This window comes from Triticum urartu, chromosome 6A (genome assembly GCF_056163025.1).
Source record: "Triticum urartu cultivar PI428250 chromosome 6A, HENAU_Tu73, whole genome shotgun sequence".
NCBI lineage: Eukaryota > Viridiplantae > Streptophyta > Magnoliopsida > Poales > Poaceae > Triticum > Triticum urartu.
This window is the reverse complement of record NC_141878.1, coordinates 128,096,123-128,121,151: the sequence shown is the minus strand read 5'-3', so window position 1 is coordinate 128,121,151 and position 25,029 is coordinate 128,096,123. Positions and strand designations below refer to the sequence as shown.

Sequence of the window (25,029 nt, the reverse complement as noted above, 5' to 3'; positions counted from 1 at the left end):
CTCGACCATTTGCTTCAGCTGGTCGCTCAAAGGCACCAGGTGTCCGGCCTCAGCATACTGAGACCAGAACACCTTCTCCGTCGAGCTCCCCTCCTCGGCTCGATAGTAGGCGGCGGCATCAGACGCACTACGGGGCAAATCTGCGAATGCTCCTGGAGAGCTTCAGACCCGGGTAAGTAACAAGTAATTCACTTTCACATGCTTGCTTTGCATAATGAATGCCTTACCCGCTGCTATCTTCTTCATCGCTTCAATTTCTTGGAGGGTTTTCTGGGCTTCGGCCTTGGCAGACTTCGCGCTTTTGAGGGCTGCTGCAAGCTCGGACGCTTGCGTCTTTGAGTCAAGCTCCAAACTCTCGTGTTTTTTCACAAGAGCCTGGAGCTCTTTCTGCACCTCCTCCACCCGCGCCTCCTGCTTCCCTCTCTCTGTGCACTCCGCGGCCGCTCTGTTTTCGGCCTCGGACAGCGCTTGCTTAAGGGTTTCCACCTTGGTCGTGGCCCCTATAATAGCACGTTGATCCTGTCATTTTTTGCAACCACATCTTCTCTATATACTTGCACAAGGTATTACTTACCTTCCTTCTCCTCGAGTTGCCTCTTGGCATGGCCGAGCTCGTTCTCGGACCGCGTGAGGTTTTGCTTCAGCGTATCCACCTCCGCAGTCAGTGCGGCGGAGGCCAGCAGCGAAGCCTGTATATGCATATTGACTTGATTATGTTAGACTCCTGCGAATGTTATTAGATCCTCTATTCGGCTTTTCTTTCCGAACGCCAAACAGAGCATCAGGAGCTACTGTCTATGCGGTAATATTTTTATTCTTTACTTACCTCAAAGCCTGTTAGAAGGCTGGCACAGGCTTCAGTCAGTCTGCTCTTGGCGGACTGAACCTTCTCGATCACCACACTCATAATAGTGCGGTGCTCCTCGTCGATGGAGGCGCCTTTAAGCACCTCCAGCAAATTGTCCGGTGCCTCTGGCTGGACGGAGGTCACCGGCTGGTAGGCTTGCTCCTCTTGGAAGGAGGCTGCCTACCGGAGTCCAGAACCATTGAAGGTTCCGGCGCGGTATCCGGCTCAAGGCCGGACTCGGGGACCTTGGGGGTTTTTATCCCCTTTGCACCTGGAGTCCGGGAGGTCACCTTGCGGCGCCTCCAGGACCACCTCCTCCTGGCTTGGAACCTGTTGGGACAGCACCTCGGCGTCGTCCGTAGGGTGGGGGGAGGTAGCGGGCAGAAGTGAATTCACGTCCGACGAATCCAGGGAGCCGCTCGACGACTTGTCGAGCCCGGCCTTGGGCGGACTGCATAGTCATATTCGGCGTAAGGAGGAGCTGTGCAAGAAAGGAACACTATGAATTGCTCTGGTGTCTGAATACTTACGATCTCGCCAGGGGCTTGGCCCTGTGCGGCCACTCCTCTTCGCCGTCGTCGGTGTTGGTGGAGTAGTCCGAAGGAGGGGTATTCCCCTTCTTGGACCCTTCGGCCTCCCCAGTTGGGGCGGCCTTCCTTTTCTTCCCTCCCCCCACTGGAGGGGGAGAGGTCTCTTCTTCCTCCTCCTCGTCTTCATGGGAGGAGTGCGCCTTGGAGTCGTCGGATGATGAATCCGACACCTCCTGGCGCCGGGCACTCTTTCGAGTCCCCGTGGCCTTCTTCTTGGCCTTCTTCTTCGGCACCACATAGGGTGCCGGGACCAGCAGCTTCGCCAAGCGAGCGTCCGCTGGGCCTTCGGGCAAAGGAGCCGGACAGTTGATTTGTCCGGACGTCTCCTGCCAATCCTGTCAAAGGTAAGGGAGCTTAGATCCTGCATGGAGTCAAACTATGAAAAACTAATACCCTGTAAAAGGTAAAAACAGCTTTCCGCACGAGCGCGACACTGCGTGCTGAATCCGCGATCCTCAGTAGCGGATGCGGGGGCCTCGGCACCCTTGAAAAGCACCTTCTAGGCATCTTCATACGTCGTGTCGAAGAGCCTGCTCAGAGTTCGGTGGTGCGCCGGGTCGAACTCCCACAGGTTGAAAGCCCATTGTTGACACGGGAGGATCCGGCGGATGAGCATAACCTAGACTACGTTGACAAGTTTGAGCTTCTTGTCCACCAGGGTTTGGACGCATGTCTGGAGTCCGGTCAGCTCTCCTTCTTTACCCCACGACAGGACCGTCTCTTTCCAGGAGGTGAGCCGCGTAGGGGCTCCGGATTGGAACTCGGGGGCTGCGACCCATTCAGGGTCGCGCGGCTCGGTGATGTAAAACCACCCCGATTGCCACCCCTTTAGGGACTCCACGAAGGAGCCCTCGAGCCATAGGACGTTGGGCATCTTGCCCACCATGGCGCCTCGGCACACCGCCTGGGTGCCGCGCACCACCTTCGGCTTGACATTGAAAGTCTTGAGCCATAGGCCGAAATGGGGGCGGATGCAGAAGAAAGCCTCGCACACGACGATAAACGCCGAGATATTGAGGACAAAGTTCGGGGCCAGATCGTGGAAATCCAGGCCATAGTAGAACATGAGCCCCCGGACAAATGGGTGGAGAGGGAAGCCCAGTCCGTGGAGGAAATGGGGGAGGAACACCACCCTCTCATGGGGCCTAGGGGTGGGGATGAGCTGCCCCTCTTCGGGAAGCCGGTGCGCAATGTCGTTAGACAAGTATCCGGCCTTCCTCAGTTTTTTGATGTGTCCCTCCGTGATGGAGGAGACCATCCACTTGCCTCCCGCTCCGGACATGGCTGGAGAAGGTTGAGGTGGGGTGTGCGGACTTGGGCGCTGGAGCTCGAGTGCACGGAAATGGATAGGCAAAGGAGGAAGAAGGCGTGGATGAAAAGGTGGATCCTTATCCCCTTATATGGATGGACGCGACTATGCGCCCCCACCAGCCTGGTAAAACTCGCTTATCTCCCAAGCGCCGTAGTCAATGGCGCGGTTGGGTTACCCACACCCGTATTGATGAGAATCCCGGAATAAGGGGACACGATCTCTGCTTTAACAAGAGGTGCCAAGGAAACCGCCTCACTAAACGCGCTGAGGTGGGACAGTAAAATGATTCGAATAAAGACTTGGCCGTAGTGTGATGTCACGCTACGGAATACGTCAGCAGATTAGATTTGTGTAAATATTATTCTCTCTATGGCAATATGTGGAAACTTATTTTGCAGAGCCGGACACTACCTTTGTGTTCAAAATCTTCTATGAAGTACTTGGAGGAGGAACCCGCCTTGCAATGCCGAAGACAATCTGCGCACCGGACTCATCGTCATTGAAGCCTGGTTTAGGGGCTACTGAGGGAGTCCTGGATTAGGGGGTGTCCGGATAGCCGGACTATACCTTCGGCCGGACTCCTGGACTATGAAGATACAAGATTGAAGACTTCGTCCCATGTCCGGAAGGGACTTTCCTTGGCATGGAAGGCAAGCTTGGCGATACGAATATGTAGATCTCCTACCATTGTAACCGACTCTGTGTAACCCTAGCCCTCTCCGGTGTCTATATAAACCAGAGGGTTTTAGTCCGTAGGACGAAGAACAATCATACCATAGGCTAGCTTCTAGGGTTTAGCCTCTCTGATCTCGTGGTAGATCTACTCTTGTACTACCCATATCATCAATATTAATCAAGCAGGACGTAGGGTTTTACCTCCATCACGAGGGCCCGAACCTGGGTAAAACATCGTGTCCCCTGCCTCCTGTTACCATCCGCCTAGACACACAGTTCAGGACCCCCTACCCGAGATCCGCCGGTTTTGACACCGACACACATCATAAGCTTGCAAGCAAGGGACTGAGGAGTTGGTCCGAGGTGATGTATTACGGAACGAGTAAAGAGACTTGCTGGTAATGAGATTGAACTAGGTATAGAGATACCAAGGATCGAATCTTGGGCAAGTAACATACCAATGACAAAGGGAATTATGTATCTTGTCATAACAGTTCGACCGATAAAGATCTTCGTGGAATATGTAGGAGCCAATATGGGCATACAGGTTCCGCTATTAGTTATTGACCGGAGAGGTGTCTCAGTCATGTCTACATAGTTCTCGAACCCGTAGGGTCCGCACGCTTAACGTTCGTTGATGATATAGTATTATATGAGTTATGTGATTTGGTGACCGAATGTTGTTCGGAGTCCTGGATCAGATCATGGATTTGACAAGGAGTCTCGAAATGGTCAAGAGGTAAAGATTGATATATAGGACGATGGTATTTGGACACCAGAAGTGTTTCAGAGGGTACTTGGTACTTATCGGGTCAGCGGAAAGGAGTTTCGGGCACCCCCGGCAAAGATATGGACCTTATGGGCCAAGAGAGGGAACACACCAGCCACAAGAGGCTAGTGCGCCCCCACAGCAGGACGACCTAGGAGGAGAATCAAAGAGGGGAGGGAAAGGAAACTATGGAGTAGGACTCCCCCTTCCTTCCCTCTCCCCCCTCTTTCCTTCCCCCTTGGGAAAACATGGCAGGGGGCGCAGGGCAAGGCAGGGCCCGTAGGGGACAGCTATATATATGTGGGGAGGGGGTGCCACACAAGGACACATCATTGTCTCAGCTGTGTGCGGCGCCCCCGTCCACCATTTACTCCCTCGGTCATATCTTCGTAGTGCTTAGGCGAAGCCCTGCGGAGGTCACATCACCATCACCGTCACCATGCCGTCGTGCTATCGGAACTCATCTACTACCTTGCCGTATTGATGGATCAAGAAGGTGTAGGACGTCCCCGAGCTGAACGTGTGCAGAACATGGAGGTGCCATGCGTTCGGTACTAGATCAGTTGGAGTGCCAAGAAAGTTTAACTACATCAACCGCATTGTGAAACGCTTCCGCTTACGGTCTATGAGGGTACGTAGACACACTCTCCCCCTTGTTGCTATGCATGTCCATGGATAGATCATTGTTTGTGCGTAGAATTTTTTTGTTTTCCATGCAATGATTCCCAATTGTGGCATCAGAGCCAGCTCTATGCGTAGATGATATGCACGAGTAGAACACAAAGAATTGTGGGCGGTGATAGTCATACTGCTTACCACCAACGTCTTATTTTGATTCGATGGTATTGTGGGATGAAGCGGCCCGGACCAACCTTACATGTCCACGCACATGAGACCATTTCCGCCGACTGACATGCAACTAGTTTTGCATAAAGGTGGCTGGCGGGTGTCTGTTTCTCCTGCTTTAGTTGAATTGAATTTGACTATGGCCGGTCCTTGAAGAAGGTTAAAATAGCAAACTTGATGAATCACCGTTGTGGTTATATGCGTAGGTAAGAACGGTTCTTGCTAGAAGCCCGTGGCAGCCACGTAAAACTTGCAACAACAAAGTAGAGGGCGTCTAACTTGTTTTTGCAGGGAATGTTGTGATGTGATATGGTCAAGACATGATGTTATAAACGTTATTTTATGAGATGATCATGTTTTGTAAGTTATTAGCAATCGGGAGGAGCCTTATGGTTGTCTCTTTATTGTATGAAGTGCATACGCCATGTAATTGCTTTACTTTATCTCTATGCATTAGCGATAGTTGTAGAAGCAATAGTTGGTGAGACGACCACGACACAACGATGGAGATCAAGGTGTCGAGTCGGTGACGATGGAGATCATGACGATGCTTTGGAGATGGAGATCAAAAGCACGAGATGATGATGGCCATATCATGTCACATATTTGTTGGGGAACGTAGCAATAATTCAAAACAATTCCTACATGTTACCAAGATCAATCTAGGAGATGCTAGCAATGAGAGAGAGGGAGTGCATCTTCATACCCTTGAAGACCACTAAGCGGAAGCATTGCAAGAACGCGGTTGGTGGAGTCGTACACGCAGCGATTCAGATCACGGTTGATTCTGATCTAAGCGCCGAACAACGGCGCCTCCGCGTTCAACACACGTACAACCTGGGGACGTCTCCTCCTTCTTGATCCAGCAAGGGCAGAGGAGAAGTTGAGGGAGAACTCCGACAACACGACGGCGTGGTGGTGATGGAGCTCGTGGTTCTCCGGCAGAGCTTCGGCAAGCGCGACAGAGGAGGAGGAGATGTTGGAGAGGGGGAGGGCTGCGCTAGGGGAATGGTATGGCTGCCCTCCCACCCCCACTATATATAGGGCAAGGGAGAGGGGGCGCCCCCTAGATGCATCTAGAGAGGGGCGGCCAAGGGGGAGGCTTGCCCCCCAAGCTAGGCGGGGGCGCCCCCTCTAGGGTTTCCCCCAACCCTAGGCGCATGAGCCCTGGGGGGAGTTGGCGCCCAGCCCACCTAGGGGCTGGTTCCCCTCTATATTCAGCCCATAGGGCCATCCGGGGCAGATGGACCATCCCGGTGGACCCCCAGAACCCCTTCAGTGGTCCCGATACAATACCAGTAACCCCCAGAACACTTCCGGCGACCGAGTAAGGACTTCCCATATATAAATCTTCATCTTCGGACCATTCCGAAACTCCTTGTTACGTCCGGGATATCATCCGGGACTCTGAACAACCTTCGGTAACCACATACTATTTCCCATAACAACTCTAGCGTCACCGAACCTTAAGTGTGCAGACCCTACGGGATAGGGGACCATGCAGACATGACCGAGACATCTCTCCGGCCAATAACCAACAGCGGGATCTGGATACCCATGTTGGCTCCCACATGCTCCACGATGATCTCATCGGATGAACCACGAGGTCGGGGATTCAATCAATCATGTATAGAATTCCCTTTGTCAATCAGTATGTTACTTGCCCGAGATTCGATCGCCGGTATCCCCATATCTCGTTCAATATCGTTACCGGCAAGTCTCTTTACTCGTCCCGTAATGCATGATCCCGTGGCTAACTCCTTAGTCACATTGAGCTCGTTATGATGATGCATTACCGAGTGGGCCCAGAGATACCTCTCCGTCATATGGAGTGACAAATCCCAGTCTCGATTCGTGCCAACCCAACAGATACTTTCGGAGATACCTGTAGTGCACCTTTATAGCCACCCAGTTACATTGTGACATTTGGTACACCCAAAGCATTCCTACGGTATCCGGGAGTTGCCTAATCTCATGGTCTAAGGAAATGATACTTGACATTAGAAAAACTTTAGCAAATGAAGTACATGATCTTGTGCTATGCTTAGGATTGGGTCTTCTCCATCACATCATTCTCCCAATGATGTGATCCCGTTATCAATGACATCCAATGTCCATGGTCAGGAAACCATGACCATCTATTGATCAACGAGCTAGTCAACTAGAGGCTTACTAGGGACATATTATGATCTATGTATTCACACATGTATTACGGTTTCCGGTTAATACAATTATAGCATGCACAATAGAAAATTATCATGAACACGGAAATATAATAAAAACCACTTTATTATTGCCTCTAGGGCATATTTCCAACAATATTTTGATTGCATGTGATGTTTATCTTTTATGCATCTTATTTTTCTTAGAATGGCGTTAGCATTATAAGATGACCCCTTCACTTAATTTCAAGATAGAAATGTTCTCCCTAAGTATGCGCTGTAGCTACAGTTTGTCGTTTCGAGACACCACGTGATGATCGGGTGTGATAGACTCTATGTTCGCATACAACGGGTGTAAGACAGTTTTGCACATGCAGAATACTTGGGTTAAACTTGACGAGCCTAGCATGTACAGACATGGCCTTAGAACACTGGAGACCGAAAGGTTGAACATGAGTTATATAGTAGATATGATCAACATAGATATGTTCACCATTGATAACTACCCCATATGACGTGATGCCCGGACATGGGATAATTGATTTGGATCATGTATCACTTACATAACTTGAGGGATGTTTATTTAAGTGGGAATTCATTAGTAATTTGATTAATTGGACTTAGTTTATCATGAACTTAGTCCTGATAGTATTTGCAAATTATGTTATAGATCAATAGCTCGCGATGTAGCTCCACTATTGTTTTTGATATGTTCCTAGAGAAAAATAAGCTGAAAGATGATTGTAGCAATGACGCAGACTGGGTCTGTCATCTGAGGATTATCCTCATTGCTGCATGGAAAAATTATGTCCTTGATGCACCGCTAGGTGGCAGACTTATTGCAGGAACAGATGCAGATGTTATGAATGTTTGGCAAGCTCGATATGATGACTACTTAATAGTTTAGTGCGCCACGCTTTACGGCTTAGATCCGGGACTTCAAAAACATTTTGAACGCCATGGAGCATATGAGATGTTCCAAGAGCTGAAATTGGTATTTCAGACTCATGCCCATGTTAAGAGGTATGAGACCTCTGACAAGTACTTTGCCTACAAGATGGAGGAGAATAGCTCAGCCAGTGAGCATGTGCTCAGAATGTCTGGGTACTACAATCACTTGAATCAAGTGGGAGTTAATCTTCCAGATAAGATAGTGATTGAAAGAGTTCTCTAGTCACTATCACCAAGTTACTAGAACTTCGTGATGAACTATAATATGCAAGGGATGACGAAAAAGATTCCCGAGCTCTTCGCGATGCTGAAATCCCCGAAGGTAGAAATCAAGAAAGAGCATCAAGTGTTGATGGTTAACAAGACCACTAGTTTCAAGAAAAAGGGCAAGGGAAAGAAAGGGAACTTCAAGAAGAATGGTGTAACGCCCCGAGACCGATGTGCCAGGTGTCGTCCAGTTATTCGCTATTGTTGCCTTGTCTTTTGCTTGCGTGTTGTATCTTGTCATGTCATCATGTGCATTGCATCATCATGTTTTCGAAACTTGCATCCGTCTGGGTTTCCCAGTTCCTTCCATTGTCCGTTCTGATCCCAGACACACTCGCACGCGCCCACGGCATGTCCGAAATAGTATTTTATAAGTGGCTGGGAAATGTTCTCGGAATGGGATGAAAGTTGGCGTGTGGTCTTATTATAGTGTAGATAGACCACCTGTCAAGTTTCATCACATTTGGAGTTCGTTTGATAGCCCAACCGTTAAACTATAGCGGCATTATAGCCGGTCTAACGTTGGACGTTTTCGGTCTCCGGAAATAGTCGCCGGGCCTCCCTCTCTTCTCTTCTCTCAGCTCGAGACCATCTACACAGCTCACTACCTACCGCCAGGTCCAACCTAACCTCTCCCGTCAGCCCGCAGCCCTCCTCGCGCGCGCGTCCGAAAGTTGTCCCGGACCCGACCTGGACAGTCGTCACCGTTGGATCCGGATCATCCCCGAACATCTACAAAACGTCTCCATTTTTCTCTTTGGGCTACCTAACCTATTTTTCGCGACCGTCCGATTACGATTGGAGGGACGAGGTAGCCCCTAAGCCTAGTCCACCTGCTATATATATTCACCGGTCCAAACTCTAGTCAAACCCTAATCCCTAGGGGATCTGTCCCTTCACCGCCACCAGACCAGCCCTCTCCTCGTTTTTCCGCCACCACCAACCGAATCCAGCCCAGATCCAGCCTCCCACCCATCCATCTGTGGCCGCCAGATGGGGATCTGACGACCATCAGCGCGCCCGAGCCTTCTGCAGCGCTCGATCCAGATCGGATCGAGGCCACCTCTCGCGACAGACTCGTCGATCAAGAACGGGAGAGGATCTCCCGATCGAGTCCCTCGTCGACGCCGGCAACCACCTCTATCAGGACCCCTCTCGCCGCCCTTCTCCTTCCCTTCCTCTTTTCCCGTTTTCTCTCTCTCATTTGGAGCTCTCTGTCTCCCAGAGGCCACCCAGTGCCGCCGACCTTGAGCTACCATGGATGGAGGTCGCCAAATCCTGCAACCCTGGAGCGCCGCCGCCCGTTCCCGGCCTCCCGTCGTTGCGCCGTCGTCTCCGGATCAGCATCACTCCCAAGCCCCATGGCGCCGCCTCGCCTCTGCCTCCTGTTCCTCTGCATCGAGCGATGTGACTTCGTCCGCGTCGACCTGCTCCGATCCAGTGCCCGCGAGCGTTGACCGCGCCCGTGCCTCCCCAGGCCACCTAGCCGGCCTGCTTCCTACCAGATCTGGCCCAGCACTAGCCCTGATGACTGCTCCTAGACCAGCAGCCTCCAGGCCCAGCTTGCCCCTTCGCGGCCTACCTCCCTCCTCCACCGAACGGGCCAAGGCCCAGTGCACACTTCTCACCCCAGCCAGCCCAGTTCGCCTCTGCCTCACGTGTCAAGTCCATGGGTGAGCAACCCAGTTCTTCTCAGATCCAGCCCATAGTTGTTTTTTTTCTGTGCGCTGCGAATTTGTCCATTTAATCATAGCACTGCAGTTTACAGAAAACCCCTTGCACTTCATGCATTTAATAACTCACAATTTGTGCATCGGATTAAAATGAATTATATATGAAAAATGCTTAGAATTATGTGTAGGTTAATTATATGCAACTTTCATCTATGTTTAAAATGTTTAAAATGATGTTTGATTAAATTTGCTCCTATGCCATGCTAAAATGACTTAATTCATAACTAATTAACCGTAGCTCCAAATTTAATAAACTTTATATGTAAATGGGGTATAATTTTGCCTAGTTTAACATGGTGGCTTCACTTTGCATGCTTAACAACTCTAAAATTGTGTTTAGGGCAGAACAGTACCAAATCTATAATAAGCTCATGAGGAGTTTCCGGAATTGTTGTTCGTTGCTTCCGGCCTCATTTAAACTTGCCTAGATTAGGTAGTTTCATCATGCTTCACCTCATGCCATTCTAACAACATTGAATATTGTTGGGTACATAAACGAGATCGAACTAAATAACTCGAATGTGGTGTTTCGTCAATATGCAACGGAGTTGCATGTTGAGCTCCACTTAATTTGTAGGATTGTTTGTGCATTTTGCCATGCCATGCTTCATTAAACCGGACATGCATCATACTTGGTTGTGCATCATGCCATATTTATGTGGTGGTTGTTTACCATGATTGTTTGCTTCTTTCCGGTGTTGCTTCTTCGGGTTGGTTCCGATAACGTCGTGTTGTGAGGATTCGTTCGTCTACGTCCGTTTGTCTTCCTCATGGACCCGTTCTTCTTCCTTGCGGGATTTCAGGCAAGATGACCATACCCTCGAAATCACTTCTATCTTTGCTGGCTAGTTGCTCGCTCTTTTGCTATGCCTATGCTGCGATACCTACCACTTGCTTATCATGCCTCCCATATTGTTGAACCAAGCCTCTAACCCACCTTGTCCTAGCAAACCGTTGATTGGCTATGTTACCGCTTTGCTCAGCCCCTCTTATAGCGTTGTTAGTTGCAGGTGAAGATTGAAGTTTGTTCCTTGTTGGAACATGGAGATGTTGTTCCTTGTTGGAACATGTTTACTTGTTGGGATATCACATATATCTTATTTAATTAATGCATCTATATACTTGGTAAAGGGTGGAAGGCTCGGCCTTATGCCTAGTGTTTTGTTCCACTCTTGCCGCCCTAGTTTCCGTCATATCGGTGTTATGTTCCCGGATTTTGCGTTCCTTACGCGGTTGGGTTATAATGGGAACCCCTTGACAGTTCGCTTTGAATAAAACTCCTCCAGCAAGGCCCAACATTGGTTTTACCATTTGCCACCTAGCCTCTTTTTCCCTTGGGTTAGGCCAGCCCAAGGGTCATCTTATTTTAACCCCCCCGGGCCAGTGCTTGTCTAAGTGTTGGTCCAACCCAGAGCACCGTGCGGGGCCGTCCCTTGGCAACTTGGGTTACGTTGGCTCCCATACGCTTAGCTTATCCGGTGTGCCCTGAGAACGAGATATGTGCAGCTCCTATCGGGATTGTCGGCACAGCGGGTGGTCTTGCTGGACTTGTTTTACCATTGTTGAGGATGTCTTGTAGAACCGGGATACCGAGTCTGATCGGAATGTCTTGGGAGGAGGTCTATTCCTTCGTTGACCGTGAGAGCTTGTCATGGGCTAAGTTGGGACACCCCTGCAGGGATTTGAACTTTCGAAAGCCGTGCTCGCGGTTATGGGCATATGGGAATTTGTTAATGTCCGATTGTAGAAAACCTGAAGTTGACCTTAATTAAAATGAATCAACTGCGTGTGTAACCGTGATGGTCTCTTTCCGGCGGAGTCCGGGAAGTGAACACGGTGTTGGAGTTATGCTTGACGTAGGTTGTTCTAGGATCACTTCTTGATCATAGTTTCTCGATCGTGCTTTGCCTTCTCTACTCGCTCTCTTTGCGTATGTTAGCCACCATATATGCTAGTCGCTTGCTGTAGCTCCACCTCATACCTTTCACCTTACCTATGAGCTTAAATAGTCTTGATCGCGAGGGTGCGAGATTGCTGAGTCCCCGTGACTCACAGGTACTTCCAAAACCAGTTTGCAGGTGCCGTTGAACCGAGCAGGTGACGCAACCAAGCTCAGGAGGAGCTCGATGAAGATCTTGTCCTTTGTGTTGTTTCGTTCTAGCTGATCAGTAGTGGAGCCCAGTTGGGGTCGATCGGGGACCTTTGTCGCATTTGGGGTTCTTCTTTTATTTTGGTTCTGTAGTCGGACCTTGATTGTATCTGGATGATGTAATGCTTTATTCATGTAATTGAGTGAAGTGGCGATTGTAAGCCAACTATGTATCTCTTTTCCCTTATTGTATTACATGGGTTGTTTGCGAAGATTACCTCACTTGCGACATTGCTTTCAATGCGGTTATGCCTCTAAGTCGTGCTTTGACATGTGGGAGATATAGCCGCATCGAGGGCATTACAAGTTGGTAATCAGAGCCTTCCCTGACCTTAGGAGCCCCCATTGCTTGATCGTTTTTAGCAGCCGTTGTTGAGTCTAGAAAAATGTTTTCAGTCATTTAGGAATTATCTATCGGAGAGTTTAGGAATTCTTTTTACTCCCCAGTCTCGTCATCGCTCTGGTAAGGCATCCTGACGTAGAGTTTTGACTCTTCTCTTCTCAAATTTTTCACTAAATTTTTTTTTAGGTTCACGCGGGTATCTTGGAATCGTTCCGATGGTTTTGTGACGAGAACATTGTTCTTGGTGCCTCCTGTCTTTAGGGGTTGTGGCAGTGTCCCGGGGAGTTGAGCTCCGAGGTGTTGTTGTCACAATTTTATCGTTGCAGTTATGGAATACCTGAGTTTAGTACGCCGACATCGAAAATCTCTTTTATGAAGTTCATTGGTGAGATAACCTCGACGCCACCCAGTACTGGGGCGGGAGTTCGAGAGTATTGCCATAACTTGTATAACGGATGCTTTTCGAAGGTTGAGGTAGATGATTTCCGAAGGTTTCTTGGTTATGTGTTGAAGGATGGATACAGCTGGATGTAGGTTTTGCTAGTTTTGGGTGAGATATTATGCTTCCCTTGTATCCCCAACACCTAATTGCATAACCGGAAAGGTTCGAGAGTTTCATAAGTGGGAATTCAAGTATTTCTTAGGATATCTTTCCGATAGATGTATGATATGAAATTGGGGTTCAAGGTCTAGTGGTCCGCCTATTCACGGTCGGTTTTACAGTGGTCTCGTTGTGTCTTAAAGAGTCCTTGGCTATGCCGACTCGGGGACGCTTCGTATGTCATGTGCACTGCCTTGTACATGATGGTGCTGTACGATCGAGCCCGTGTAGGCCCCACCATGAAAATTTCTGATGAAATCTCTATCATATGTTTGTTCTGGCTTATTCTGCAAGCCAATCCTTTGTTTTGTTTTGAGTTGTGAAATTCGAGTTGCTTCAATGTCAAGTGTTGATTCCATGCCTTTTTCTAAGCGGTGTTCTCATGTGAATACTAATTGTCGGGTGGTAGGTGCGACATATGCCAACGAGTGGCTTATCATTGTGGGAGCCAGTAAGACGTCGCCGGTGCCTGGAAACGGGATGAGGCGAAGACATGCACGCCGGCGAATCTTACCCAGCTTCGGGGCTCTCCGTGGAGATAACACCCCTACTGCTGCTCTGCGGGGTCTCCGCATGGTCACTAGATGAACAAGTAGCTACACAGTGCTCCTTGAGCTGTTGGAGAGAGGAGGAAGAAGGGCACGGCTTGCTCTCTTCTCCTCCCTATGTGGTGTCTGAGACTAGCAGGGATTCATCTCCCTTTGCATGGATGCCCCGGGGGGTTTATATAGGCCTACCCCCCGGGGGTACAATGGTAATCCGGCTGGGCGCGGGGCCCAGCCGTCTATGTCTACGCTCTCCGGCTTCTGCGCCGGCTGCTGGGGCCTGCCGGCTAGTGGGTCCCGCCGGCTGCCGGCTCCTTGGTCGACAGGCAGGCCCCACTGTCAGGGCCTTGTCGGCGGCTGGTTACTGTTGCTCAATCTTGGTGGCGAGGGCTTCGCCGAAGTGGGCGTGGCTACAGTGCCGCTGCCCCGTGGGCGATCACTGTAGCCCCACCGCGTCTTGTCTCCTTAATGGGGCGTCTTCTTCGAGGGAGGTGGCAAGCCGGCTGTGGGGAGCCGGCTCTAGCTTGGGCCGACTGGGGAGGTCTGGCCGCCTTCGGGTGTCTCTCTACCCGAAGGGGCCCACCGCCCGTGGGCCGTACTGGTAGCCCGTCGTGGATGACATCAGGGTCAACGTGGCAACAGTGCCGCGCCAGACGGGTCATGGCCACCCGTACAGCGCACTGTGCCAGGCGTGCTCCGGGATTCGGGGGTGGCAGGCTTCACTATAGCCACGCCCCGTCACATCGCCGTTATGTGGATGCAGACTTCGAGGGTACGATCTTGACCGCTTTATGGGAGCCGGCTTCTTGGAGTCGGCCTTCTCGCGGCCGGCTTCTCGGAGCCGTCCCTCCCGCGGCTTCTCTTCATGAGGGCTGAAGTCGGGCCGCCTTTCGATAGCCGGCCTAGAGACAGCCGGTAAGGGGAAGGCGGCCCTGCGTCTTGGATTCTTGAGGGCCGAATCGGCTCGTAATTTTTTCAGAAGGGCCAGGGGGAGCCGGCTAGGCTACCCATGGTTATTTACTCCGATAGTAGTCCCCGAAGCTGATCGAGCTTCGAGGCTGACAAGGGGACGAGAAGCTAGGTCAGCTTCCTATCCCGAGGGGCCAGCTTTGCTCGTGCGTGCCGTCTTTGGAAAAGCTCCATTTCTCGTAGGCGGGAACGCGGTCCACGTGGCGAGGAAATCCTGCCAACGTACGCGCGCGACGGGACACCGCCGCAGGCCCGGGCCCGCCACTCACAGGCCTCGGTCCAAGCGCGGATCTTCTGCGGCCCACATGGACCGCTCGCCTTCCCGCGGCGGTTTTATTCTGCCATCAAGGCACAATAATCGCGGGACGTGGGGGAGTGGGCGCAGTTGATCCCCACGTTCCCCCACGCTGCGCCTCCTCGGCTCCGTCGCGCGGTCTATAAGTAGGAGGAGGAGGGGGAGCGGCAGAGGCTCGCGCGCTCTCCCTCACTCCGCCCCTTCTCGCCCTCCTTCTTCTTCTCTTTGCCGCAGCAACTCTTTGTCGCGCCGTTCCACCGTCGCTTCGTCTTGCTCCCCGCCGCATCGCTCCCATGGCGCTGTCGAGCTCGTGGGATGGCTCCAACGTCCACGAGGACCACATCAAGTTCCTCCGCCAGACACGGCGTCTGCCCGGCGAGAACCTTGTGCGGGTTCGTCAAGCGCCGGCGAGGGAGATTTCACCGGCACCGAAGGAGGGCGAGCGGGTGATCTTCCGCTCGCACTGCCTGCGCGGCTTCGGCCTCCCGGCGAGTGGATTCCTTCGAGCCTTCCTCAAGTTCTACCACCTCCAGCCACATCACCTCACGCCCAACGCGGTGATGCTGCTATCGGCCTTCGTCACCCTGTGCGAGGGCTTTCTTGGAGTTCTCCCCATGCTCGAGCTCTGGGGGGAGTTCTTCCAAAGCAAGCTCGGCACCATCGTCGCGGGCGTGCCCGCCCCCTACGGAGCCTTCATTGCCATGAGGCGGGTGAGCGAGAACAATCCGTTCCCGTCCATTCCGCTGATCCAGTCGGTGAAGCTTTGGCAGAAGTCTTATTTCTACGTGAAGAACGTCGCCCAGCAAGGCGACTACGTCAACCTGCCGGATTACGTAGCCGGCCCGCCGGCTGGGAGGCAGCCTTCGTGGAGCTACTGGGCCAGGTCACTGTCTCAGGCCGGGAACACAGCCGTCTCCCGGCTTCGGGTGATGATCCAGTCGGAGGGCCTGACCGGAGCCGACTTGGTGGCCGCCTTCGTGGAGCGCCGGGTTCTTCCGCTCCAAGGCCGGCCTCACATGATCTGCCAAATGAGCGGCCGCTTCGACCCATGCCGGCTGAGCACCAGGGAGATGCCTCACGCAGAGGTGTCTTACATGGTGAATTATATCTCCAACTGCAAGCTCGTCGAGGATTGGCGATACGGCAAGGAGCCGTATTCCCGCGCCAACCCTCCGCCTGCCGTAAGTTCTTTCTTCTTTTCTTCCTTTTTGTAGCCGGCCTCATGATAGCCGACTCTTGATCAGTTCGTTTGCCTTTTGCAGAACCCTCTTCTCCCACCGACAGCCGGGGCCGCGGGGGTAGAGCGCCAGCTCCTCCCCGACCGCATGGTGGACGACGCCGATGATCCGGACCTGGGAGCGGCCGCCATGGAAGACGCCATCGTGGGGGAAGGTGACGAGGCCAGAGGCGCGGGACTCGGGGCCACCTTCGAGGACTGGCCGGATGACGACGAGGTCGAAGTCGCCCCGCACCGCCAGCCGGCGCCCGATCATCAAGGCGTGGGCACGTCTGTCGTGCCGGCTGCCCGTGGCGGCGCGCAGAAGCGCCGGGCCGCGTCGACCTTCTTCGGCAGCCGGCCGAAAAAATCGAAGGCCTCCACGGCGGCGACCAAGCGTGATGAGGCGGCCGCGAAGGCGGCCCGCTTCCGCAAGGCGGTGAAGCAGCCGTAGGCGATCTCTGCGTAAGTCGTCGAATGTCTTGCGTATATATTTTTTGTCTTCTTCGTCCGAAACTCTTCTAAACCTTTCTTTTCTTGCCGAACAGGGCGCCGCTTTCTCTCGAGCGAGGTCCTGGCGGCTCCGTAGTCGGGTCGACTGGAGGGTCCTCAAGCTCCCGGCGCGTGGATCCCCGCGCCGACCTTAAGGAGGCCACAGAGCGAAACGCGCGGGAGGCGCGGGAGGAGCGGGAGGCGGCGGAGCGAAGGACCGCCCAGGCGACGAAGGAGCAGGCCGACGCGGCGGCCAAGGCCCGGGCGAAGGCGGCAGCCGTGGAGACGGAGGCGGAGGCTTCGCACAACCGGCCTCCGCTGCTCGTTGTTCCCCTCCGCGCCGTGGCCCCCGACGTTCCCGTGCCCCCGTCGGAGGAGGTCGACCAAGGCCCGCCGGTGATGGAGAGGCGGGAGGATCCCATGATCTTCGTGGAGGGGGCGTCGCAGACGGCGCCGACTGGAGCGGGCCAAAGCGGCCAATCAGCTGCAGCGCCAGAGCAGCCGTCCAGGGGTGAGCCAGCGGCAGGGGCCGGCCTCGAGGTCCAGCCGGCATTGCGCCGGCGCGCAGGGGGTGGCACCTCCGCGCCGGAACCGCACCGGGCAGCGGGCGCCAGCCAGACGGCGAAGGCCCTGGAGACGGCCAGCATCAGCACGTCCGAGTGGACTCCCAGCGGGGGGACGGGCGAGTTGAACGCGGCGGCCCAGGAGGTCCGAAACTGGCTTCAAGCTCAGGCCGCCACGCTGCAGCGATACACTCAAGAGTTTCTCTCGACACGGGCCGTCATCCGGGTGAGTCTTCTGTCCTTGGTTACTTTGCTCTTTCAATTTCTTCCGTGGGGGCGCGTCAGCGCACCCACTGGGTGTAGTCCCTGAGTTCCAAGCCGGCTGCTGCGCAGGCGGTTTGGAACTTACTAGGTCCCGACAACTTAACTTATCCTTGCCTCCTGTATAATCTTCCAGGAGTATCATAACCTTCGCGTAGCCGCCTTCAACTCCCAGGCTCAGGAGCTGGGCCGGAGAACTGAGGACCTGACCAGCAGCCAGAGTGCGTGTTTGTCTCGTTCATCTCCTGTGGGGGCGCGTCAGCGCACCCACTGGGTGTAGTCCTCGAGATTCAGGCCGACTGCTGAGCAGCTGGGTCGGATCTTCGTTGACGACTTCCCCTTATTAATTTTTCCTTTGTCTTCATGCTTGCAGGAGCCAATGCCGACTTGAGGGGGCAGCTCAGTGAGGCGCAGGCCGCCCTTCGCGCCAAGGAAACTGAGTATGACGCCTTGGTCCTAGAGCGCGGCCGCCTGGCCAAGAAGCTGGCTAACCAGGAGGAGAGCCACAAGGCGGCCGAAGAAGGCGCAGGATAACGAAGCCGCCCTGAAGGCCGAGTTCGAGACTGAAGCGGCGGGCTGGGCTGAGACCAGGCAAGCGCTGAATGAAGGCTTCGGCCGTATTGAGGATTTGATCGATGGTAAGCCGCCTTCCTCGCTCCTTGCATGTCCCTTGCCGCCTGATTTGTGTTCTGACTTGTGCTGCTTTTTATTCTCTGTGCAGACTACTTTCCCGGCTACTCCGTCTTTGCTACCCAAACCATCAAGGCCCATCGCGAAGCGCGCCGTCAGGAGGGGGCCGACATCGCGCCGGACGCGAGTCGGACGCTTGTGGAGCAACTCTTGGCGGTCCAAGCGCGGCTGCAGCCGGCTCATCGTATGCTCTGCCGCCTCCAGCGCGTCGGGGCGCAGGTGTTGGCCACCCTCTGGCCAAGCGAGACGATTCCCCGCACCCCGAGTCGGACTGCCGACTGGCTGGAAGTTGCGGTTGGCCGCTTCGAGGCTTGGAAAGCATCAGCGGCCCGGCTTGGAGCTGGGCGGGCGTTGGAGTTCGTCCGAGCTTGGTATCCGGGGCTGAACCTGGACCAGCTCCGCACCTGGCGGCTGGAGGCCGACGAAGAGCTGGAGGAGGTGCGGCCGGCTATCGCTCAGCGTGCTTCGACGATCGCCGAGTGTACTGACATCAGCGTCTTCGCTCCTGAAATTAATGATGACGGCGCTGCCCAGCCGGAGGAGTGGTTTGGGCTAGACCCGGCAGCGGGTGAAGACTCGGCACAGGAGATCGCCTCCAGTGATGAAGGCGAAGACAACGAAGGAGAGGAGGGCGAAGACGTTGAGCCGGCCGGTGAAGCGGCCAGCCAGCCTCAGCCTGATCGTGCCTCTAGCAATGAGGCACGTGCTAGCGCGCCCTCTGCGGGAGGCGGTGATCATGCCGAGGTTCACCAGCCGGCCACTCCTCCAGCCGGCACTGTCGTCTCCACCGACCTGCCCGACTCGCCAGTCGCTCCCTTGGCTTAGTCTGCCGTCTTTATTTTTCCCTGCTTGTTGCCTTTTGAACGATTTTATCAAACTTGCGTAGTTCCACCCACTGGGGGTGTATTCAAACTATGTCGAATGCTGGCCTTTTGAAGGTCTTTTATGTAAATATTATTGCGTGCTTGGTTTCCATTCATGTATGCTTTTTATCCTTAGGCTGTTTCCTTTGCCGCCTTCCCCTTCTGGGAAGGCAAGTACTCGAGCTTTCTTAGATTGGAGCGAGGTGAATGGAAGCCGGCCGGCCAGCTACTCTGGTAGCCGGTCGGTGGTGGGAGAAAAACCGGATTTTCTTATATTAGTCTGTTAGTCCCTAGCCGTTTTTCGTGTGGGCACCCATTCCTGCCCTTAACTCTTGCCAGCCGGACAGCCGGTTCTTCAAACTGTGACTTTTGGCAAGAGAAAGCTTGGGAGCCGACACACTACTTGTCTGACTGCAGGTAGGACTTCTAATATAACTCCAGGCGGCCAGTCCCCGGGCCGACTAGTCGAACCCGGTGCCGGACGGAAAAAAGTGAATGCAATGACAAGGCCATAAGCATGATACTTTTCATTTCATAGACAAAAGATGGCAATCCCCGAGCTCTCCTCGGGGGGCCTATTGTCTCGAACTTAGTACAAAAGTTAGCGTGATACATACTGCATTTCAACTGTAAAACCTTCGGAGGAGGTTGGCGTTCCATGGTCATTCTGACTCCTTGCCGGAGTCGTCTCTCTTTCGTGCCTTCGGCTTCTGCGCGTCGATCAGGTAGTAGGAGTCGTTGCCTAAGGCTCTGCTGATGACGAAGGGGCCCTCCCAAGGGGCCGAGAGCTTGTGCTGGCCGGCTGTTCGCTGGATCAGCCGGAGCACAAGATCGCCCTCTTGGAAGGATCTTGGCTTGACCTTCCGGCTGTGGTAGCGGCGCAGGCCCTGCTGATAGATGGCGGACCGGCTGAGGGCTAACAGCCGTCCTTCTTCCAGCAGGTCGACGCCGTCTTCTCGTGCTTCCTTGGCCTCGGCTTCCGTGTACATGGTTACCCGATGCGAGTCGAACTCGGTGTCAGTTGGGATGACCGCCTCGGCACCATATACGAGGAAGAAAGGAGTGAAGCCGGTTGACTTGTTTGGTGTAGTGTGCAGACTCCAGAGGACAGCCGGCAGCTCATCGAGCCAACAGCCGGCTGAACACTCCAGTGGTACGATCAGTCGGGGCTTGATGCCGGAAAGGATGAGGCCGTTCGCACGCTCGACCTGGCCGTTTGACTGCGGGTGGGATCCGGACGCTAGGTCCAACCGGATGCCTTGCGTCGCTCAGAAACATGCCAAGGCTCCCTTGGCGAAATTCGTGCCATTGTCGGTGATGATGCTGTGTGGTATGCCGTACCGAGTTGTTATATCTATGATAAATGTCACGACAGTCAGCCCATTCAGCTTCTTGATCGGCTTTGCCTCAATCCATTTGGTGAATTTGTCCACGGCGACAAGCAGATGTGTCATGCCGCCGCGCGCCGTCTTGAATGGGCCCACCATGTCCAGTCCCCAAACGGCGAAGGGCCAAGTGAGGGGAATGGTCTTGAGTGTTGAAGCCGGCATGTGTTGCTTGGAGCTGAAGAGTTGGCACCCTTTGCAATGTTTAACTAACTTCTTGGCGTCATCCAAAGCAGTCAGCCAAAAGAAACCATGGCGGAAGGCTTTGGCGACGAGTGATCTTGAGGCCGCATGGTGGCCGCATTCTCCTTGGTGGATGTCCCTGAGGATTGCAATGCCCTTCTCTTGCTCAATGCATCGCTGGAGGACTCCAGTGACACTGCGCTTGACGAGTTCTCTGTTGACGATTGTGTATGCTCTGGCTCGGCGTTGGACTTGTCTTGCCTCTACTTCGTCAGCCGGTAGATCTTGGTTTATTAGGAAGTTGAGGATGGATTGAGCCCGTGACGGAGCTGTGACTTCTTCTATTGCCAGAACGGCTACTGCGACCAGGGCGGGCGGGCTGGGCGGTGAAATGCTGGAGTCGGCCGCCGCCTGTTGTGTTGGTGTAGTCTCCGGGCTGACTACCGCAGTCCCCGAGCCAGGTGAGGCAGTCCCCGGGTCGGGCGTAACTACGGAAGTCCCCGAGCCGCCTGTTGATACCCCCTGGCCGACTATCGAAGTCCCTAGGTCACCTGCTTGGTTCTTCGAGCCGGCTGCGTCGGGGTCAGGCGGCACGAAGATGGAATCGGACTCTGGAGATGGCTTGATAGACGGCTTGAGGAGGCGTTGTAGAGAGACACCGGTTGGTATTGCTTGCCGAGTGGAGCCTATTCGAGCCAGGGCATTAGCTGGCTCGTTGTCGGCTCATGGTACGTGGAGGAACTCGCATCCTTCAAAATACCCGCTGATCTGCTGAACGAGGAAGCGGTAGCTTGCCATATTTGCGTCCTTGGCATCCCAGTCGCCGGATGATTGCTGGACCACCAAGTCCGAGTCGCCATAACATAGGATCCGGCGAATGCCGAGTTCTTTGGCAAGCTGGAGCCCGTGTATGAGCGCCTCATACTCGGCCACGTTGTTGGAGGCGGCAAAGTGAATTTGCAGCGTGTATCTGAGCTTTTCGCCTTTGGGAGAGGTGAGGATGACGCCGGCTCCCAAGCCGGTGCGCATCTTGGACCCATCGAAGTGTATGCGCCAATGAGTGGAGTCGGGAGCCGGTGGTAGGTACTGGGTCTCGGCCCAGTCAACGAGGAAGTCGGCCAATGCTTGGGACTTGATGGCGGTGCAAGGCTGGTAGAAGATCGTATAGGGTGCCAGCTCGATGGCCCATTTCGCCACCCGGCCAGATGCATCCCGGCTGCCTATGATCTCGGCCAGCGGGGCGGTGCATACAACCGTGATGGGATGCTCTTGGAAGTAGGGCTTCAGCTTCTTGGCGGCGAAGTACATGCCGTAGCACATCTTCTGGTAGTGCGGGTAGTTCTGCTTCGAGGTAGACAGCACCTCGCTCAAATAGTACACCGGCCTCTGGACCGGCTGGGCTCGGCCTTCTTCTGGGCGTTGGACTACGATGACGGTGCTGACCACCCGGCTGGTTGCGGCAATGTAGAGGAGCATGGGCTCTTTCTCAGTCGGTGCCGCCAGGACAGGCGGCGTGGCCAGCATCTTCTTCAGCTCATGAAAAGCTTGATCGGCTTGGTCATTCCACTCGAAGTGGTTGGTCTTCTTCATGAGGCGGTAGAGAGGAAGAGCTTTCTCTCCGAGCCGGCTGATGAAGCGGTTCAGGGAGGCCAAGCATCCGGTAAACTTCTGGACGTCTCGAAGTTTGGTGGGAATCGCCATTCTCTCAATGGCCTTGATCTTTACTGGGTTGCATTCGATGCCGCGTTCGGAGACCAGGAAGCCTAGGAGCTGGCCGGCTGGCACTCCGAACACGCATTTCTCGGGGTTAAGCTTGATTTGGAACCAACGTAGGTTCTCAAATGTTTCCTTGAGGTCTTCCAGCAAGGTGCCACGCTTCTCCGTCTTCACTACAATGTCGTCTACGTAGACGTGGGCATTTCTGCCGAGTTGCTTGAGGAGGCACTTCTGCATGCAACGCTGAAAAGTGGCACCGGCATTTCTCAAGCCGAATGTCATAGTCAGGTAGCAGAAGGCTCTGAATGGCGTGATGAAGGCGGTCTTCAGGTGGTCTGCCGGATTTAACTTTATCTAGTGATACCCTGAGTAAGCATCCAAGAAACTCAACAGCTCACATTCGGCCGTGGAGTCTATAACTTGGTCAATCCTTGGCAGGGCAAAGGGATCTTTGGGGTAGGCCTTGTTGAGGCTCGTGTAGTCTATACACATGCGCCACTTGTTGTTTTTCTTTAGCACGAGGACCGGGTTGGCGAGCCACTATGGAAAGAAAACTTCCATAATGAAGTCGGCTGCCAGAAGCCGGGCTATCTCCTCTCCCACAATCCTGCGTTTCTCCTCCGACAGTCGGCGGAGGGGTTGTTTGACTGGCTTTGCGTCTTCTCGGACGTGTAGTTTGTGCTCGGCGAATTCCTTCGGGACGCCCGGCATGTCCTTGGGGGACCATGCAAAGATGTCCCGATTCTCACGGAGGAAATCGGCAAGCTCGCCTTCCTATTTGCTGTTTAGGTTTGCCCCGATGACGGCAAACCTCTCTGGGCGCTCGGGGTCAAGAGGTATCTTCTTCGTCTCCTTGGCCGGCTGGAAAGATCCTTGAGCATCATGCTCCTTGGGATCGGGGGACAAGGCCGACTGCTTGCCGGCCATGGCCACGACTCGGTCCAACATCTTCTTTTCTTCGGCAATCACAAGGGACTCGGCCAGCCGACTGCTGGTTGCTGCGCACTCAGAGGACTTCTTGTAATCGCCGGCTATGGTGATGACGCCTTTGGTGCTCGGTATCTTCATCTTGAGGTATGCATAGTGGGGAACTTCCATGAACTTGGCCAAGGCAGGTCGGCCAAGCAATACATGGTAAGGGCTCTCCAGGTCCACCACTTCAAACCAGATCGCTTCCCAGCGGAAATGCTCCTTGTCCCCAAAAAGTACATCAATCTGGATCTTGCCAATGGGGGCGCAGGACAGGCCGGGTAGGATGCCATGGAACACAGTCCGAGTAGGCATGAGTTGCTTCGTCTTGACATTCAGCTTCTCCGGGTGTCACGGTACAGGATGTTGATGCTGCTCCCGCCGTCTATCAGCACGCGGGAGAATCGGGCAGCGCGTCTATCCGTTGCAAGGGTGGCATCCAAAACCAACGCATAAGAGCCGGGAGACGGCATCACCTCTGGGTGGTCGGTCTGGCTCCAGCTGATAGGTTTTTCTGACCAGTGCATGTGCTCGGCGGGGTTGGTAGCAACCATGTTGACTTCTTGGTGCTCTCGGCGTTTGCTGCGCCAGTCTTCGGGCTGACTTGTAAAGATGATATAGGCGGCATGCTCGTCGGGGAACTCATCGTGCACGGCTCCGGCTGCGGGCCGAGCGGCCGGCGGCTGCAGAGCCGGAGGCGGCAGACCGGCAGGAGGAGGCGGCGTGAGCCCTTCGCCTTTAGAGATTCAGGTGAGCCAGTGGCACTTCCGGGTCGTGTGGTTGGACGGCTTCGCGCCGCTGTGGAACTTGCACGGGGCGTCGAGAGTCTGCTCGTAGGAGAAGGCCGGCTGCCAAGCCGGCTTGCCGCCCCTCTGCTTCTTGGGTGCGGGCCGCGCTTCGGGCTGCTCGTCTTCGACTGTGGCCACCTGCCGACTGGTGGAGGGCGGCACCGGGCCCTTGCGCTTGTGGTCGTTCTGGTGTGGGCGTCGGTCGGAGTCCCCAGCCGGCGTCTTGGGCGCCGGGTTGAGTACCTTTCCGGACGCGTCTACCCGGAGTTCGGTCTTCATCGAGGAGTCGGCGGTGGCGTACTTGTCCGCTATGATCAGAAGCTCATCAAGGGTAGTCAGCTCGTCGCAGAGGAGCTTGTGCTTGAGGAGGGTGCCTTCTCGGCACCCGGCAGTGAAGTATTCTATGGCTTGCACCTCGTGCACCCCTTCGCAAGAGTTGCGGAGCTCGGCCCAACGCATGAGGTAGTCGCGAGTGGACTCGACGGGGCCTTGTATGCACAAGGAGAGCTGTCTGGGCTTGGCAGCCTGCTTGTAGGTGCTGGTGAAGTTGCGGACAAAGGCTTCTGTGAAGTCTAGCCAGCTGTTGATGCTGTATGGCTTGAGGCTGTTGAGCCAGGTCCGCGCCGTGCCCTGCAGCATGAGGGGCACATACTTCACGGCAACGCGCCTGTTGCCGTTGGCTATGCTAACCGCCGTGGAGTAGTCGATCAACCAATCTTCCGGCTTCACGGAGCCGTTGTACTTGGGCGTGTCTCTTGGGAGCGAGAACCCTTTGGGGAAAGGCTCATCGCGGATGCGGGGGCCGAAGCAAGGCGAGCCGACATCGTCTTCTTCTTCTAGCGCTAGGGA

General features: G+C 54.3%; 1 protein-coding gene across 1 annotated transcript; it reads left to right on the top strand.

The window, feature by feature from the left end:
* The first annotated feature begins 15,347 nt into the window (after positions 1-15,347).
* Positions 15,348-16,268, top strand: LOC147964446 (uncharacterized). The gene has a single exon (XM_087529983.1). The coding sequence runs from the start codon at positions 15,348-15,350 to the stop codon at positions 16,266-16,268; it is 921 nt and encodes a 306-aa protein (XP_087386109.1).
* Positions 16,269-25,029: the final 8,761 nt, after the last annotated feature.